The 17,346-nt window shown below is 41.4% G+C and overlaps 1 protein-coding gene across 6 annotated transcripts in view; it reads right to left on the reverse strand.

Annotated features, from left to right (window-relative positions):
• Positions 1-17,346, reverse strand: part of LOC138262030 (histone deacetylase 9-like) — a 285,528-nt gene that overhangs the window by 110,244 nt on the left and 157,938 nt on the right. For all 6 annotated transcript variants that reach the window (XM_069211699.1, XM_069211696.1, XM_069211697.1 and 3 more), the window contains exon 5: positions 7,028-7,149. In XM_069211699.1, coding sequence (XP_069067800.1) covers positions 7,028-7,149 — 122 coding nt within the window. The remainder of the gene's footprint in view (positions 1-7,027; positions 7,150-17,346) is intronic.

The raw sequence follows: 17,346 nt of genomic DNA on the forward strand, positions 1-17,346 counted from the left end.
ATTCTATGAAATATTCACATGGATTAAAAGCCCCTGACCCTTGAAAGTGGCCACACCAGTATTGTCCACTTTACTACTGCTCACCTGACCCAGCAAAGGTCTTTCAATCTGCTAAAATCACTGGGGGTATTGGAACCCAAACTCTGGAATTTCCTGCACTCTCTCCCAAGGGTAACATCAGATTACTTACATTTCAGAAACTTCTTAAACCAAAACTGGTCAAAATGTTATTGAACCATGGAACTAACCAAGGGCAGCTACCGATGAATATCCAAAAAGGTTTCCTCATCATAGCAAAATAGACTCATTTATTTCTCTTTACTACTGTCTACTGTACGTGAACACTCAAAATGATATGCAGGGACTTTTACAGAGTTTTAGTAAATATACACATAAATGAGCACATAAAGTCACACTCTACCAAGGTCACTTATGACAAATGTTAGCTACTGACGTTGACCTGGTTATTTCCCTCTGGCCCAGTGGTTCCTAACCTTTGACTTCTGTGGCCCCCACTTTATCATTACCGGAACCAGGGATCCCTACTGAGGAAAATGAATGCCTTTCTTCTATCGAGATGGAAAATGCTGCTACATTAAAGATAAGCTTTGGCTACAAAATTAATTCAAATAAGCATATTGGGCCTGATTAACCAAAACAAAAAATAGGAAAATTAAACGTGGAGACATCTGTGTTTGCCTGAACACAATATTCCTACTTTTTGGACTTCCCCAACGCTCCCAGGATTGAACCTTGAAAGCAGTGCCAGACTTCTGAACTATTTGGAAAGTTGCCCCTGGCTACCAAATGCACTGCGATTCCATATCAAAAGATCTATAGCATTGCATAACTTGAATTGTTTACCTGCAGGAAATGGTGCAGTGTCTGATTTAAACTAAAGCAGGCTGCAGCCATTCTTCTGGATAAATTAGAAAATTGTTAATACATTGGTCTGTTACAAACACTACTAGAATAGGCATGCCTCCCTTATGAAACCTAGTATTGTTGTTTTGCTTAATAAACCAGTAATAGTTTGCGTGAACTATTCTTGCGTGTTTTGCAAATGGCTTTTCCCTTGCTGTCCCTTCCATAATAGGTTCAAAAGAAGGGTTTTCTTTGGTTTTCTGACCCTCTATTTGCCTTCTCTGCAGTTTAGTTTGAAGTCGTAAGTGACAGCAGTTCACATTAAATGTAAAGAGATACTGTAGAGGGCCGGCTCCTACTGTGATATTTGGGAAAGAAAAGAGTACGTTTGTGAGCGGAGCCAGTGTAATGCCGAGAAGGTAAGCCGATCTCGGTTTAAGTCGAGCCTGATGCAAAGTTTGAAAGTTCATTTTCTAAAGAACCCCATGCAGGCTGAGAAGGGCCGCTTGTGCTGGCCTCTGCCAGTGATCTCCGCCAGGCCGTGGGGCAGGAAGAACAGGGGGTCTTTCCCGGTGTCAAAGGTCTCCTCCTCCTGCCTGTCCATCACTGCCTTTTTCCTGGGGACATCTACCTTTAGCCAGAACACATGGGGAGGACACAGGCTCCGCACTGTCCCTTCTGCCTGAGGGGTGCACCGGTGACAATAATGATGAGCTCAGGGCTCCTGGCTCGTGCCTTGCAATTCCAGATGCCTTTCGGGGAAGAAGCCCAAGAAACCTCAGAGGTCATGCATCCAGGGGCTATAATTTAGAGTCTATTGTGCTTGGAGTGGCCTGATAGATAAACAGAGTACCATATTTGTACAAGCTGTTAACAAATCGCTGGAGTTGTCAGCTGCATAATTTATGACATGGCATGCATCGCTCCTATTTCTCTGGTGCCACATGTGGCACGCAAAGGCCTGCGAAGCAGGGCCCAGTTATTTGACAAAGTATGCCACGTGTAAACAGGACTTCTGACTGCACCTGGAGGGCTTTGCTTGTTTCTCTCTGTCACTAGGGTTCCACTCAAAAATACATTTTTCTTCCTCAAAATTTAACGGAGCAAACAATCTGCATCAATAATATATATTTTATTTCGAATTCCAAGAAACAAAAAGTCGTAAATAGAAAAAAATGTCCCAGTTAAAAATATGTCAGTTCTGAAATAGTCCATAAGATAACACCTATAAGGTTTCAAATGTTTATCTCCCGCCTATACAGATAATAATATTTGAAATGAACAAAATGGGCACCTTATTTAATACGTAAAATGAAACATCAAAACATTTCAATATCACCCAATCTTCAAGTGCAATGTTTCCGTGATAGATGTTGTGATATATGTCAGAATGAATAGTGGTAATAAAACGCCATTCTTTCGGGGCAATGTACTTCGAATTCCTTCCAGCCAAATAGCTTCTCAGGTTTAATCATCGGATTCAAGTCTGGAAGGCACAACCTTGTCCATTTCTGCGGATTTCTACAAACGGGAAGACATCTGCCTTTACTTACATGTTTATAGTCATCTCGCACAGACAATAGAAATTGAATTAAGGAGTATTTTGAAACTCCTGCTGAGATACCAAAGTATTGGCAGCTGCACAAAAAGCACTTTTGTGCAGTGCCTGCAAATGTTCTGCAGCACAGAGCCACGCAACTGGACGCTTCAAAAAGAAGGATAATATTTTTTTGCCACGCTAAAAATTGGGAGAGGAATCAAAGTGTGTGGTTTTAAAATGCCAAAAGGACAAACTCTGCTTCTAAGCCAGGGCTTGCAACTTTTCTTTGCAAAAAGGTAAACATCAACACATGTGCTGCCCTAAGGCAGGAGATAAAAGCCGTGGCCCATCTCATATCGAGTTATCGAATATTTTTGTAAATAGATTGAAGTTGTTTGCACAATTAACTGGGATCTGCTGTGGAATGTTCCTGAGTTCAGTAATTAGGAATATCCTCGGGGTGATTTCCAAAATAGAGAATTGTGTGCAACAACCAAACTTGCTTGATGACCCTCCTCCCCAACACAGATACAGATATCAAACCCCTGTAGGTGCGCCTCGTGCGCATGTCAGTCTTTAACAGTGTGCACGAATCCTCTGGTTCAGGAGTGTGTACCACAAACATGACAATTGTCAGCCAAACCTTTGGAATGCAGACAGGGTCAGCTGAACATTTGATTAACAGAGATAAATTACAACAGAAATCTCACTTAGTCTGTCTGTATAGGCCAGTTCCCAGCTGCACAAGTAATCATTTATTCTATATGTGTTTCCCATTCCCAGTAACGAGTTTATTATCTTTGCTGAGAAGCTGGACCGGGTTTGCTTCTGAGCTGCCATAACTGACATCTAGTGCTGGCCTATCAGAACTGAAAGTTTGTTTCCCTCCCTCCAGGGCTCTGCTTTTAATTTTATGCAATGATCGCCGCCCGATATTCTGAATATTTGGGCCACTGTGTACAAAATCCACTTGCCTTAAGCTCACAAAAGTAACACTGAACATAGAAGAAAATATTAAATACATATGAAGGTACAACTGCACTTGCCAGTGTGCAATCTATGAATTTCATGCTGCGAACACCTTCAATGCCATCTCGACCCATGTTCTCCTGCCACTTGACCGTGCCCAGCTGGCAGTGGTTCCTGGTTTTCCATGGAAGGGTCAAGACCATGGGTACTCACAAACACTTTCCCAGGGGCCGAAACGTTTGGTCAGCGGTAAGACTGAGGGCCGCACTGATATGAGCAGGTGGATGGAAGGTGGACGAAGGTGGGTATAGTGAAAGCTAAGCATGTACATCTAGTGTCTGAATTGAATTGCACTAGGTGGAATCAGAAAACCCTGAATTACACCAGGCTTTCATGCTTGACCAATTTGTGTGATCCTAGGCAGTTGTTCTATTTGACTTTCCCTCCTTTAACACATCTAGGAGGACCTTGAAATACATGACTTCAGAATGGGTGCTGTACAAAAACGTCTACTGTGTTCGATTTATTAATGCAGATGTTCATGTATAATAGCTACACCGGCCACCCAAAAGGTGCAAATAACAAATGACTTGCCTTTTAGTTCCCTATTGGCAATATTGTCAGGGTTGGAGGGAAGCATGAATATTTCTAAATTAAAGTCTGAAAACGATCACTTAAACAAAAAAAAGCTTTTTCATGCACAGACAATCTGTATGGAAACACTTCTGCATGGAATATAGTGTTTGAATTTTTAAGAAACATTCATATTTTTACACGTTTGCTGCAAGATATATTTATAAATTGGGTGTTCCTAAAGTTACGCTGCAGTGCAGGACACTCTAATTACTCCACTTCTTTAACTGCGAATAACCTTTAAATAAATGCTTGGACGTTTATTTAACATATTTTTAATGTTAGTGCTGAGATGAGTAAACACAGCCAAGTGCTGCTGTTGACCAAGGGGCCACAGGAAAAGGTCAGGAGGGCCGCATGCGCCCGGGCCGTACTTTGAGTATCACTGGTCTAGACTCTTGTTTTCAGGCTGTGAGGAAAGCACTGATTGTCGGACAATTGGCAGGGCTTGGAGCATCATGAGGTGCCATCTTTGAGGTGAGATCCCTATGGTAATGGCAGTCACGGTATTGCATTGTACTACATTTCCTGCAGGTCTCACTCATTCCAGTGCAATGAAGACATTTATTGCAACACCACCCTTCCTCTCGCATTAGGCCCACAGTAGGTTTGTCTGTTTATGCAATAACCCTGTTTGATAAGGCTCAATTCCTTTTGAAGATCCACCTCTCTACACAGCTCTTTCGGGACTCACCACCCCACCCTCAACATGCATCATTCTGGTTTGGCGCTGTATTGTGCCTCACTTTCCTATTTGCTCTTGGATCCCTCCTAACAGCGCTCCCTCGTATAACAATAAGCAGCCTTGGAATATTTGACCTGCTTTTGGATTGTGCAAATAATGACCTGGAATCATCTTCACCTTGCAACAAGAAATTATTTGATTTTTAGATTTTGGTCTTGTGGGTGGTGAAGTTGACATTGTCTGAATACTGATTAGGTGGTAGGGTGTGATTTTTTGCTATGTTTGTATATTCATTTGAGGTTTTCACAATTTCTCCACCAGATACTACAACTACAGACTTAATTATATATTGTGTTCTTATTCAAAACAAGATCATCTCTTACAGCTTGGGATGATACACAGTTTGCATTGTCTCCACTTTTCCTTGTCACCTGAGTTTGACATGCTCATTCTGTTCACCTGTTGGAATTTTGGAGTTCGATGTCTTTTTTCGGTCTGGATCAACCCAACAGTAAAATGTGTGCAAACCAGAGAGCCACATTTTCCGAATGCAACACGGTTGGCCTAGGACTTATTGTCACCTTGATATCAGAAGTCGCTTTTACCATGTAGTTGTCATGTCACCTATTATGCTTCCGCATCTGGCAGTAACGAGTGTGCTGGAAATGAATGTGAGAGCGGTCACCAGTTAAATGTCCCAAGTTACTTTCACAGATGAATGTTGTAGCCATATCTTTAGGAAGCATTTCAGAACATTTAAGTAAAGTTATCACTGACCCCCCTGCATGATGTCGTGATTTTTGTGTGTTTTTATATTAATTTATTTTCTCTCTTTGAAATTCACAATGTTCAACAGAGCTAGTGGCTGATTTAAGATCCGGCTGGCGGCCTGCCAGGTCAGAGGAATACAAATGGCCCAGGAAACCAGCAAAACCTAGTTCCATGCTACAATCCACCCAGAAAGCCCCACTCACAGTTACTAAACTAACCCAACATCTGCGGCTGAAATGGCTGAAACTTGGAGGCAGGTCCTTGGACGAACAAGGACAAGACTGTGGAACTCTTGTACAAGGTCTTTCTAATTAACACATTTATTGATACCTAACATATGAACATAGTGGGAATGTCATTGGGATCTGTACCCCCGAGTCCTTGGTGCATGTGATATATTGGAACACAAAGAGGACATATTCACATATGAAACCGCTTGAGTCACAATCGGGTTTCCGTGTAATGTAAATACAAGGGCATATAGGGATACACACACACTTATACACATACGGATATATACTCACGTGGAACAATGAAACAATAAAACATTTTTAAACTAAAGGCCCAAATTACAAAACACTTTTCCAGACACAAAACCGCACGATCTGTGGCAGCAAAAAAAGTGTTCTATGAAGTACAAAACCTATTTTGTTATTTTGTTAGTTAGAATTTCAAAGTTACAAAAGAGGTTCTGCAACTCATTACAAATATCAAGTAAGAGGAGCGTGAAAGGGGCGTGCCTTCCAAAGTGAAAGTCATAATGACACCTATAAATGGTTTTTGTGTGTAATAGCGGATGCAAACTGTTGACCACATGTGATCACCTGAGTTAGGGTGATATTTGATTTCCAAAGCTGCTTATTTCGGTCAGGTTCCATTTCGTGAATCAAGTCGGTCCACCTTTTGGGGGGCAGACACATAATGTGCCCCTTGATTTTTCTCAAATAGAAACCTTTTTAAAAGCAGCATCTGCTCATTTGAGGGCCTCAAGCTTCTTTAAAAAATAAGGTGATCCACTTAGGAATGCAAATACAGGGGTAAAATGTCTTCTGTCGCTCAAGGATGCAGCTGTCAAAAGTGTTATGAGCAGTTTAGCGGGCAGTGGCACCGGGGCTCTTGGATGTTAGGGGCCCATTGTTCCCCAGTTATAGCTGTTTTCTATTACCACAGTAATGGGGGTCCTAATTAATATTAATGTGGGAAATGGCTATGCAACCTCCAGCATATGGTCAATTTGCAAAAACCTCTTTACACATATGTACCATCCGAAATCAATCGCCTGCTCATTTGCTAACCAATCCGTGTGCAATTTGTCCATACTGATTTGTCAAAAGATATTGACAAATAAGGCACCAAGTACTGCTTTTTTATAATTACTCTGGGAAGCTTATGCACCATGTGACTTCTAACCAGAAGCAGCCCAGGAAGAGACTGTCACATTCTAACCATTCATGGGCACGTTGTGTGCTAGACTTTCAAACCGATGACACAAACGAGCCCATTCTAGGACCAGTGAGTCCAACACAACACCGTTTGGGATGCAGAAGCAAACGGAAGATACTCACCGGTTTTCCGAAGTGGAAAATCATCCTTGGAATCTTGCGTCCCTGGCAGTGCATATTTGTAGGAGGGAGACGTCCCACCTAGGGGCGGGGAGCTTTGATCGAGTGAGGTATGGTGAGCAGCGCTGCAAAAGAAACAGAGGGGTCCCACATTAGAACAGGGTTGATCCGCAGCGCCCGACTACATGTGCTGCACACATGTGCCAGCTGTGTTTATGTTCTGGTGCTTCCCAGAGGGTGCAAACCACAGGCTCGTGCAACCAGTTTCACTTTCTGCAGTAGTTAATGGTTCGGCGCAGCATGGTTAAGAACGCATTCTGCTCCATAAAAGAGGTCATGCCTTAACATGGCATGAGTTATATTGCCCTATATCACATGGCACAGAACCACCAGACAGCAACATACATCAAACCTCGGTCCCTTTCAAGTCGCTGCAGATATCATGCTGTACAGTATGGAGACTGTTTCATGTTCTAGCTGTAGATACAGTAATTATCCCCACGGGTTATTGATGACCTGATGGAGCCAGAACTGTATTAACAGAGGCCATTGTTCGCATCTCGATGAAAATGGTGTTTTCAAGGCAATCGCCCACGGCCCCTCCTTCTAGGGACCTTTAGAAAATTGAAATTTCTAGTTCTCTGTCTCACCGCTATTTTTCTATCTCAACCTTTAACATATTACTCAATATTGTTTGGCACCACCGGGACTGAACGAGCAGAAAATGTATAATAAAAAAACAAAGTTGTTTCAAACAAGTTCTCCTAAAGTTTATCTTGCCCACTGACACCAACACCCTTAAGCTGCCATGGTGAAAAGGCCATTCATTCATTTTCCTATTCTATGATTGCATAAATATTTCTTGTGCACAAGCCAGGATCCTCATCCTTTGGGAAATTAACAACAACTTCTCCTCTTCCTGAGAACAAAGGGCCTCATTTACAAGGAAATGACGCAACGTGACGCTTCAAGACAGATTCCTGCGCCACGCTGCACAATTTAGAAAGTGTAGGGATGTGTAATATTTACAGAAATATGTTGCATCCCTTTATTTTCGTCTACGTTGGCACACAAACTGCTGCCTAACGCCAATGCAGGCACCCTTGTGCGATGGTGAAAGGGTGCCCGCCTTGCAGGGATGATTGTTTATGTGCAGGAAGGAGGAAATTCCTGCACATAAACTACCATTAATGCCTTTTTCCTCTGCAGAATGCAGCACAAAAAGAAAGAGGAAAATCGGGTAGAAATAATGTTATTTCTCCCTGTTGCGCCACTTTAACGCCACCCCAGTTTCCATTAGGTTCAATTGGTGTTGAGTAGGAACATACATGGAATGCCCCTTTCATGTAGTGTTATGCGTGAAAGGGGCCATATTTACAAACCATGAAAAGCCATGCAAGATGACTTTGCGTGGACTTGTAAATATGGGTCTGTACACTGCACCACCGGAACATCAAAAAAACTGATATTCCAGTGGCAGAGTGTCCAACTAGGGCCTTGTAAATGAGGCCCTAAAAGTGCCAGAAAGCAGGTAAGACAAAAGCGGACTGGTGTACTCATTGATAAAACCTGAGTGTAACTTGGAGGTCAGATGTTGGAATCACGGCTAGTCCGCTCAACCTTTTATCCTTTCTAGGCTGATGAAATTAGTTGTATTCATATAGGTGATTAGGATCTATTTTTGGCATTTTAAATACTGTGATTTTAACACCAATAAGCACTGAAACATTTTAAAGAAAATATTTGTTACTGTTGCAGGAGTGTTTGAAACAAATGGTGCTTTTAAGGGGACAAGGAAATGTGTAAGCTGACAAACGTGATGAATGTGATGGATATCCTGTCAATCCCATTAGAAGTGTCAAAGGATATGACAGAGTATCCCATGCACCAAAGACTAAATCAGAACCTTTGTGTACCAAAATTCAGGCCTGATTTAGAGTTTGCCAGACAGTTTATAGCATCACAAACATGATGGCTTTCCCAATGGCCTTATTAAAAGTGTACTATATGTTATGGCACTTGTAATAAGGCAGACAGGATATCCATCATGTTTGTGACGTACACCCATCCTCCAAACTCTAAATCAGGCCATTAATCGACATGATTAGAATGGAAATTGTAACCCACTTGTGGCAGAATCTCTCCTTTGTACCAAAAACAGGGTTATAAATCAGGAGAAAATTCCACCCAATTCAGGTGTCTGCTCACACAATTTGCGACACGCATAACCTGCTGCAAATCGTGGGGATAAATAGCACAAAATGCTGGTTTTCACACTGAAAAAAGGCTTAATTCATGCACAATTTGCACATAATTTCCCACTCTGATGTATCAAATTCAGAATCCATTGGCAATAGAGAACCTCCTCATTATCACACTGAGCACTATTGCTAAGGAGTGACCGCACAATATTCATCCGCATTTTGCCCCACAGGGATCGGATCCTTGTATATTACCTTACGCAGAATGACAAAGTCAATCAAACTCCGTATAAATGTTCACTTATTATTGTTTTAACTTATCAGAACATCTGAGAAACGATTTAACCTCATATAAACGGGACTGGCTGGCGGTTAATCCATAAATGTGGACAATCCTTACACCACTATCAGTAGCGAATAGGGCCGTACCACAAAGAAGAAAAGTAGAAAAACACCTTAGAGAGAAATACAAGATTGGTCTACGAGGTTTTACATGCTTGACAGGAAGATCTGATGTCGACTGGTCTGCAGTCTCGAACCTGGGGGAGGAATGAGGCGAGGTGCCCTCAGGATATCAGACATCATAACTGCCAACTTTAACTGTTTTATACATTGTGTTTTCTCGACTTTTAGTTTACTTGGAACAGATTTTGCAGTTTTCTTGTAACCTGATTGGTGCTCTTTAGTTATGGTTACATTCCACTTTATTTTGTAATCCACCGTAACAAAGCGTAATCACTCCTTAAATAAATGCTACAGAAATACAAGGTCGAAAAGTCATGATTTTTAGGTTGAACATTTTCAAAGGTTGTTTTGTGAAATGTGGGCAGTGCTGAAGATTGTGCTGTGAGTGCGGAGCAGCCATGAGAATCCTCGTCTTGTGCCCTGGATTTTAACTATGTACTCTCACCGCAAGGACTAAGTGTAACTTATTTAGGAAGGGTTCTAGGGCAGCTGAAAATATACAATGAGTTTACCGAGTGCACGAAGACAATCATGACAATGAGAAATGGGCCATGTCCTGCCGCAAAGCAAAAACTAAAAATAAATAAATTAATTAAACAAAATGGGTGTTCAGATGAGCTTCTAACAGGTCTACTTTTGACAGCCTCTCTTGAAAATGACCATGCAAAACGTAAACAACAAAACATGAAAAACAAATAAGGGGCTGCAGCAGACTAACGATTAACACAAACTGGCAAATGCCATTTGATAGCCAGTGGTTGCTGGTTCAAAGCCCTTTCACTGTAGGGGTTCGCAGAAAAATGGGCTTTTGTGATGCAACACAGAGCCAAGGTCTGTTTTATGTGCCTGCAGGGTGTAAAGTGAATTCATTTAACCCATTTAAATAGAAGTTTCTCTGAGTTCGTGGTTTATTTCGGAAACAGTGCAGGAGGTTTGCCTCTTTTTGTATCTGCGCTGTGCTCTTTGATAATAAAGCCTTAACTCATACAAAATGTTGGGTTAATTAAATTAAATTTAAGACCCACAGGTGCATAAAATAGGCACTCGGCACTGCACAAGAAAAACCTATCAAGATGCAGCCATAGATGTTCACATACCTCATTTTATCTGTAAATAGGTAAGTGAACTTCTAAAGCTGCATTAAGCAGGGCATCTTCAGTGCTGCATGTCCAACCTCCTAGTCACCAAATGAACAGAGACACTTATGCATAGCCAGTATCCACAGTGTAGAGGGCTGCAGGAGGGACGTCCCGCCAGCCACGAATGACAACCAACTCTACCCCTGTTTGGAAGTCATATGTGACAGTATTTGTTCTAGCTGTTGAACAGAACAGGGAACTTAAAGATCTCATGTGAAAGGACATTAGTTTATTGTGTGTCATGAGAAAGGAACTGCAAATAACTAGAGAATCTAATATTTTGTAATTCACATGTTAGGTCACCTGATGACAATGCACTTTTGCTGAGAAGATTCTTAAAACTATCAGAAATTGGTGGTGCCATCTGCAGAGACTGGATGCTGAATCTGACGTCCAAAATGTGCCCACCTGACGAACCAATGAATGGTGCATATTTTAATTAGTGAAGAACTTTGAAACTGAAGTCAGTTCATCGCCAGCACTTCTTAGAATCTTATCTTAGTTCTATGTCTGTCTCAAATCTGTTCAGAACTCTGTCCACGAATGTCCCATTCTCTTCTCTAAGCCCCTGATGAGTCTTCTCATCATAGTCATAACTGTCCAACACAGTTTCAGTAATAATAGGCCCAACTAATTCTGAACTGCTGAATTGTCTTATGTGCAGCCCATGTTCTGCACCATCCTGATGCTGCTATCAACTGACACTGGAAGAAGGTGACCGTTCCTGTGGAATCGTCCTGTATGCTGTCCCATAAGGAGAGGTATAACTAAATGTGGTTTGTTTCTCTTTTAGCTTAGGCACGTACACCACCATATTTTTAGAGTTAGTTGCCCTAGTGAGATGATTTTTCCAAATTATTTTTGTCTTTCTTTTATTTTTGCTTTTGTCCGCTTGTGTTAGCCATTCCCAAACACGCAAATCCCAATTCTGGTTAGTGCTAGGAATGGCCCAGCTCTGAAATTGATTGCTAAAATTATAATTTGATAATTTACTGATGTCACCATCATCTGCTTTGAAATTTTATAATAATGTTCATGTTGTGTTGTCGCTAATCTATATCATTCTTTTAGAGTGTTTAACAGTATTGATGTTCAGTAGGTTGAACCTTTTCAGAGGTTTCGATCAGCCTATGGTTTTCCTGTATGTTTATAACCAGGTTAAGTAGGGTGATGAGTAGGAGAACAGGATGACTAGGATGATGAGTAAGAGGACCAGGATGACCTAGATGAGGGTCAGTAAGAAGGATGATCAGGAGCGGAAAAAAAAGCTCCAAGAGAAACACCTGGAAGATTAGGAACACAAGAAGAACCAAGGGCACCAAGACCGGAGGAGTTGGAGGATCATGAAGATGAAGAGGAGGAAGGAGCTAAGTAAAAGAGGAACTTCTGGATGAGGAAAAAGATGAGGTGGATCAAGAGGCGGAGAAGTTGAACCAGATTATTAGGAGCCCTAGCAACACCAGGATGATATATACCACAGACAACCAGGAGATCCCTAAGCATGATTAAGTTAGTGACCTGGAGGTTTGGAAAGAGGAGCAGGAGAACATTGACCAGGCAGGAAGATTATGATTTGAAGGGGGAAGAGCCCAGGTGGAGGAACAGGAGGAGAACTGGGAGGAATTAATCCCAAAAGATCATTAGAAGGGGAGGACCATGGGACATAGGAGGCCCACAACTACATGAGGTGCAAGGACACCAGTATCAACACAACTGGGAGATTCCAGTATCTAATGACGGCAGAATGAGAAATGGGATTACCAGGGGGTACAGCACAAACCCAGAGCCAGAATTTATTGAAGGAGATGGAGGATTAGCAAGTGATGAGAATCAGAACATAGAGAAGAAGGACTAGTTGCTATAGGACTGAAGATAAGAGAAGCCAGGATCAGGAGGAGGCTAGGAAGAGGAGAGCCAGTTAGAGGACATGGACCACCAACCTGTGATCTCCAGGAGGACATGATCAGGAACCACTATGAACACTGAAGGAGGACCAAGACTTAAAGAACATGGGTCAGGAGAACAAGGGGAACAACAAGACCAGGAGGAAAAAAATGTAGAGTCCAGGAAGGCACAGGAGAGGAACCAATAGGAGGTTCACCATAGGGACAGAAGGACAGAACTACCAGTACTAGAGCCACCACAAGGATCAGTTTCACAACCACGAGGAAGGCGAGGACCACCAGGACCAGGAGGACCAGAATGGATTGTATGCCACATTGTAGGTCACACTAAGATAAAGAGGCCATGCCTCTTACTAATTAGTTTTATATGTGCTTCTCAGACCATGTCCCCTTTAGAAAGCAACCCCACCACCCTTAGCCCTCTCAAAGCACTGGTTATCACCCAACACAACAGAAATGTAGCTGAGGACTTAGCAGCTTTTTGGAAACACTACTGTTAGACTGAAAAGTATCAAAACATCCTTTTAATAACACTGGCACTGAGAGCTCTCTTCAAAACATAATTTACATTAAAATGTTGCTATGTTCGTACTTCCTTGTTTTCCACTGGAAACAGAAGTAAACATCATTTAGTTGCAGAAATATTAATTGATTATATTATATTTATTATTATTTTCCCTTGTCTAAAGTTGGTCAAATTGCTGTTATACTTATTTTTATTTTTGCTAGAAGGTTACACATATTTTTGAGTTGTGATCCTAGTTTTTTATTGTGTTTGTTTTGCTCTGGAGATTATAAACCTTATTACATTCCTCCCTCAACCACTCCTCTCATTACTCCCTTGTGTTTGATCACACCTTGTTTTTCTAGAAAAATTATCTTGGCTGGTTTTTTATTGTTCCCTATTTAATGGTCCCTAATTCATGTTCCTTTTTTTGGTCTCACCTAAGACAACACATGAGCTGTCTGTTGCAAGACAAATTGTCACCTTATAGTTGGCTTAGAGTCCACCTATTAATGACCATGGGCTGGCTTCCATGTCACTCTCATTTGCTTGCTTCTTATTCATTAGCTGTGTGGGCTTTACTTTCTCTTTTGGTGTTTGTCCCACCCCAGGAGCATGGACACATTGCTATGTACTTTTGACTGCTTGCTTTTTCAGGTGCTAATTCTTTTTGTTTAAGCACTGTATGAGAGTGCATGTATTTTACACGTGTCTCCCTCATGTGCTTCTCCCCTGCCACGCTCTGTTTTTCTCTCTCCTTACAATGTGCTTCTCCCACACTCCTCCTCCTGCATTGCTTTCTCTCCCATGTGGTTTGTCCGCACCAGCTCCATGCTGCTCTCTTTCACCCCTTTGATTCCCTGCACCAGTACTCCCATGTTGCAATCCCCACTCATGCCTCATGTTGCTTCAACGTCTCATTTCCTTTGTTACTTCTGCCCCATGTTGCTTCCCACACCTGCTTCACAAATGTCCCTCCTTTGCTTCTGCCTCTCATCTGCCTGTTGCTTTTGACCCACTTGTGACCCTGTGTTGCTTTCCCATCACACGCTTTAAAAAAGGACAGTTTCATAAATGTTTCTTTCTGTTTAGTTACTTTCGAACCAGGATCCGTTACTAAAAGGAAACAAAAGGCAGCTGCATCATTTTGTACGCGCAAAAGTCAGAAAGCAAAATAATCACAGCTCCATTTCTATTTACATGTTAGATTTTTTTCAGCAGGTAAGTCAAGTCATTTTATTGTGCCTACCCATTTCCATGTTTACTATATGAGTACAGGTATAAATAATAAATATGAATAATAGCACAGGATGTGAAGGCTCGCTTCAGTGAAGGCCAGTATGCATTCATTGGTGATGGTAAAATGAGCTTTCATTCCACCTCCAAGGAAGAGAGCTGGTACGGCATACAAAAGGCTCCTTCTATTTATAATTCGATCATTCAGTGCTTTTAGGTCACTCCAGGCAATACCTTAGATAAATGCTGCTTTACTTGCCTTACTTTAGTTTATCTTTCACTAGACTTATTACTACGTTCTGCTATGGGAATTGCTGTGATTAAGAATTATTTTTCTTTTCTTTTGAAAGAAATCAACTCAATTTCCACAGAAGATTTGTTTGTGACCCCCCCCCCCTTATTACTACTACAATTTAGCAAACTGGAAGAAAGGTGAACTCAGCCTATTACTTTATTTCATTTGAGGAACCTCACTATTGTGTAAAACATTTCTGGGTTTAACACACATAGTTTACAGTTTTTTCCATACATTTCAAAAGGTAAGGCACATTGTGTATATATAAAGGACACTAGGTGTTGATGGATGTGAGGAACCTATTATCCAACCTGAGACATAGTCAACAGACCACATCCATTATTCAGTCACTTGCTGAATTGCTCAGTTGTTAGCTTGTTCATTCACTCAATGGTTCACTTAAACAATTCGTAACTCACTCAGTCGCCAGTAAAAGCCATCACAACCTGATTGTTAAGGATTTTAGAGCTCTTATGTTTTTGTGCTTCTTACAAGCATGCAGCATGTATTGTCATGCTTGATTAAACATGTACACACTAGTATAGTACTACTTTTTCTTAAATGATTTTCCTATGCTGTGTAGACTTGTCTTTTTCTGACTCCTATGAAATAGGCCTCAATTTGGACCTATTCACCATGATTTTCAAAATTAATGTCACCCTTGGCACTCTGCCCCCCATGCATCTCACTGTCTGTCATGTAGTCAAGTAAAATATTATTTATTATATTATTTATTTCATTTCATTTATTTGTTCATGCTGTCTTCGATGAACTTGCTGCTGCTCAGTCACAAAACTGCAACTATTTCTTTAAGGTCTTTCTTCTAGATGACTGTGCCCCATTCATTCATATAGAGCGTTGTTTGTGTCTAATTTGGTCTACGATCTCCGGATGGCATTATCATAGAGGGGTAGAATAAATATTTGTGTAGTGGAATGGAGCTTAGCTGGTAAGGCGATATGAGGTTAACTATTTTGGTGCTTCTGATTTGCTAATGAAATGATACATTTGCCCACACTGTGATGATTCTGCGGTTCTGTTAATTTCTGGTGCAAAAATGATATATAAAACCCCTTGATTTTTGGGTGAGGCAGCGACTTTCTTGTTCTACTAGAGATTTTATACTTTTCTCTTCTGATTGTGCTTCCCGGACTTAGGCTAACTTTGGATTTGGCATTACTGTGTATTGCTCTCTTTACTGAGAGCTTTCATGGAATTGACTCTGCCTCATCTTATTTCTAAGTTTTGTAATAAAACTCTTTAAGTAGTCTGCTGATGTAAAACTCAGTTGAGTGGGCCCTTTACTTATTTGACTGTATTTTCATGTTTTTGATGTGTGGAGAGGTGCCTTCCCTCAGTGGCATAACGAATCTTGAGGGCCCCCCTGCAAAGTACATGGAGGAGACACCCCAGATCCAGCAAGGAGCTCTCAGGACAGGGGCCCACAGTTGGTGCACAGTGCAGAATGCACTGAAGGGGCCCCTTGGAGCTCAGGGCCCCCGGCACTGCAGGTGCTTCGGGATAATGTTACGCCCCTGCCTTCCCTTGGGAACATGTAGCTTCATAAAAGTGACATTTACACCGTCTCTGATCCTTCTAAACTGTAGACATCCTATTGAGATAAATGTTGGGGGTCAAAATTGCGGGGTCCACTGTTCCCACATTGTCACAATAAAAGTTCCCATAACCTGCAGTAAGCTACATTTCATCATGAACCAACATACATGGCTTGCATTATGGTGCCAGAACTGTGTGTCTTTCAGACCATACTACTATAACACTGTAGCAAAACTACTGACAAAACATCAAAAAAGGTAAGTACATACAGGTAAGTAGTAGTTTACTCTACTTAACTCGACCTGGATGTACATTCACAATATTTGTATCCTCAAGGTACATAAATGGGGAGTTAAGAATAATACAGCTATACTTGTCACTTGATGATGTGTTAGGCGATATTGTTTTCTACAACACTATGATAATGTGATATTTAACACTCAATATACGGACATACAATCCTGTCTCACAAAATCTAACAACCAACTTGTCAGAACAAGACAAATGGCAACATCCCTGGGCACAGACATTCTTGTTCCACAGATATCAATAACCAGCAGCTATACAACAGAAACCATCAGTAAATAATACACCCATCCAACGGCACCATATGATTTTATCATTTATTTCACATACGAACAATATGAAAAACACCCATATACATTCCTCAGAAACTACTTTCAATTGGGCCAGTCAGAATCCCCGAACTATGAGGCATGCCAAGATTCGGAAAGCTGTTCGGTGCCCTACAGACGGTGGTTATGTGCTATGCAAACCCATTTAGCACAGATGCAACCAACTTTGTATCGACAGCTTCTTTAAGGGCATTGAGAATTAATTGTATTTTTAAGTTAGCTTTTTGTCATGTTCTCACTGGCAGTGTTTGAATTCTCCTTCCAACAGTAACAGTAGAGGCGTGTAGGTGAGTGCAGAGCTTGATTGGAAAAACAAGCACCAGGGCCCAAAGCTTTTCTCAGAAGTCAGGGGTCAGCACTACAAATATCACAGCTGCTCAGTGCC

Source organism: Pleurodeles waltl, chromosome 10 (assembly GCF_031143425.1).
Source record: "Pleurodeles waltl isolate 20211129_DDA chromosome 10, aPleWal1.hap1.20221129, whole genome shotgun sequence".
Lineage (NCBI taxonomy): Eukaryota > Metazoa > Chordata > Amphibia > Caudata > Salamandridae > Pleurodeles > Pleurodeles waltl.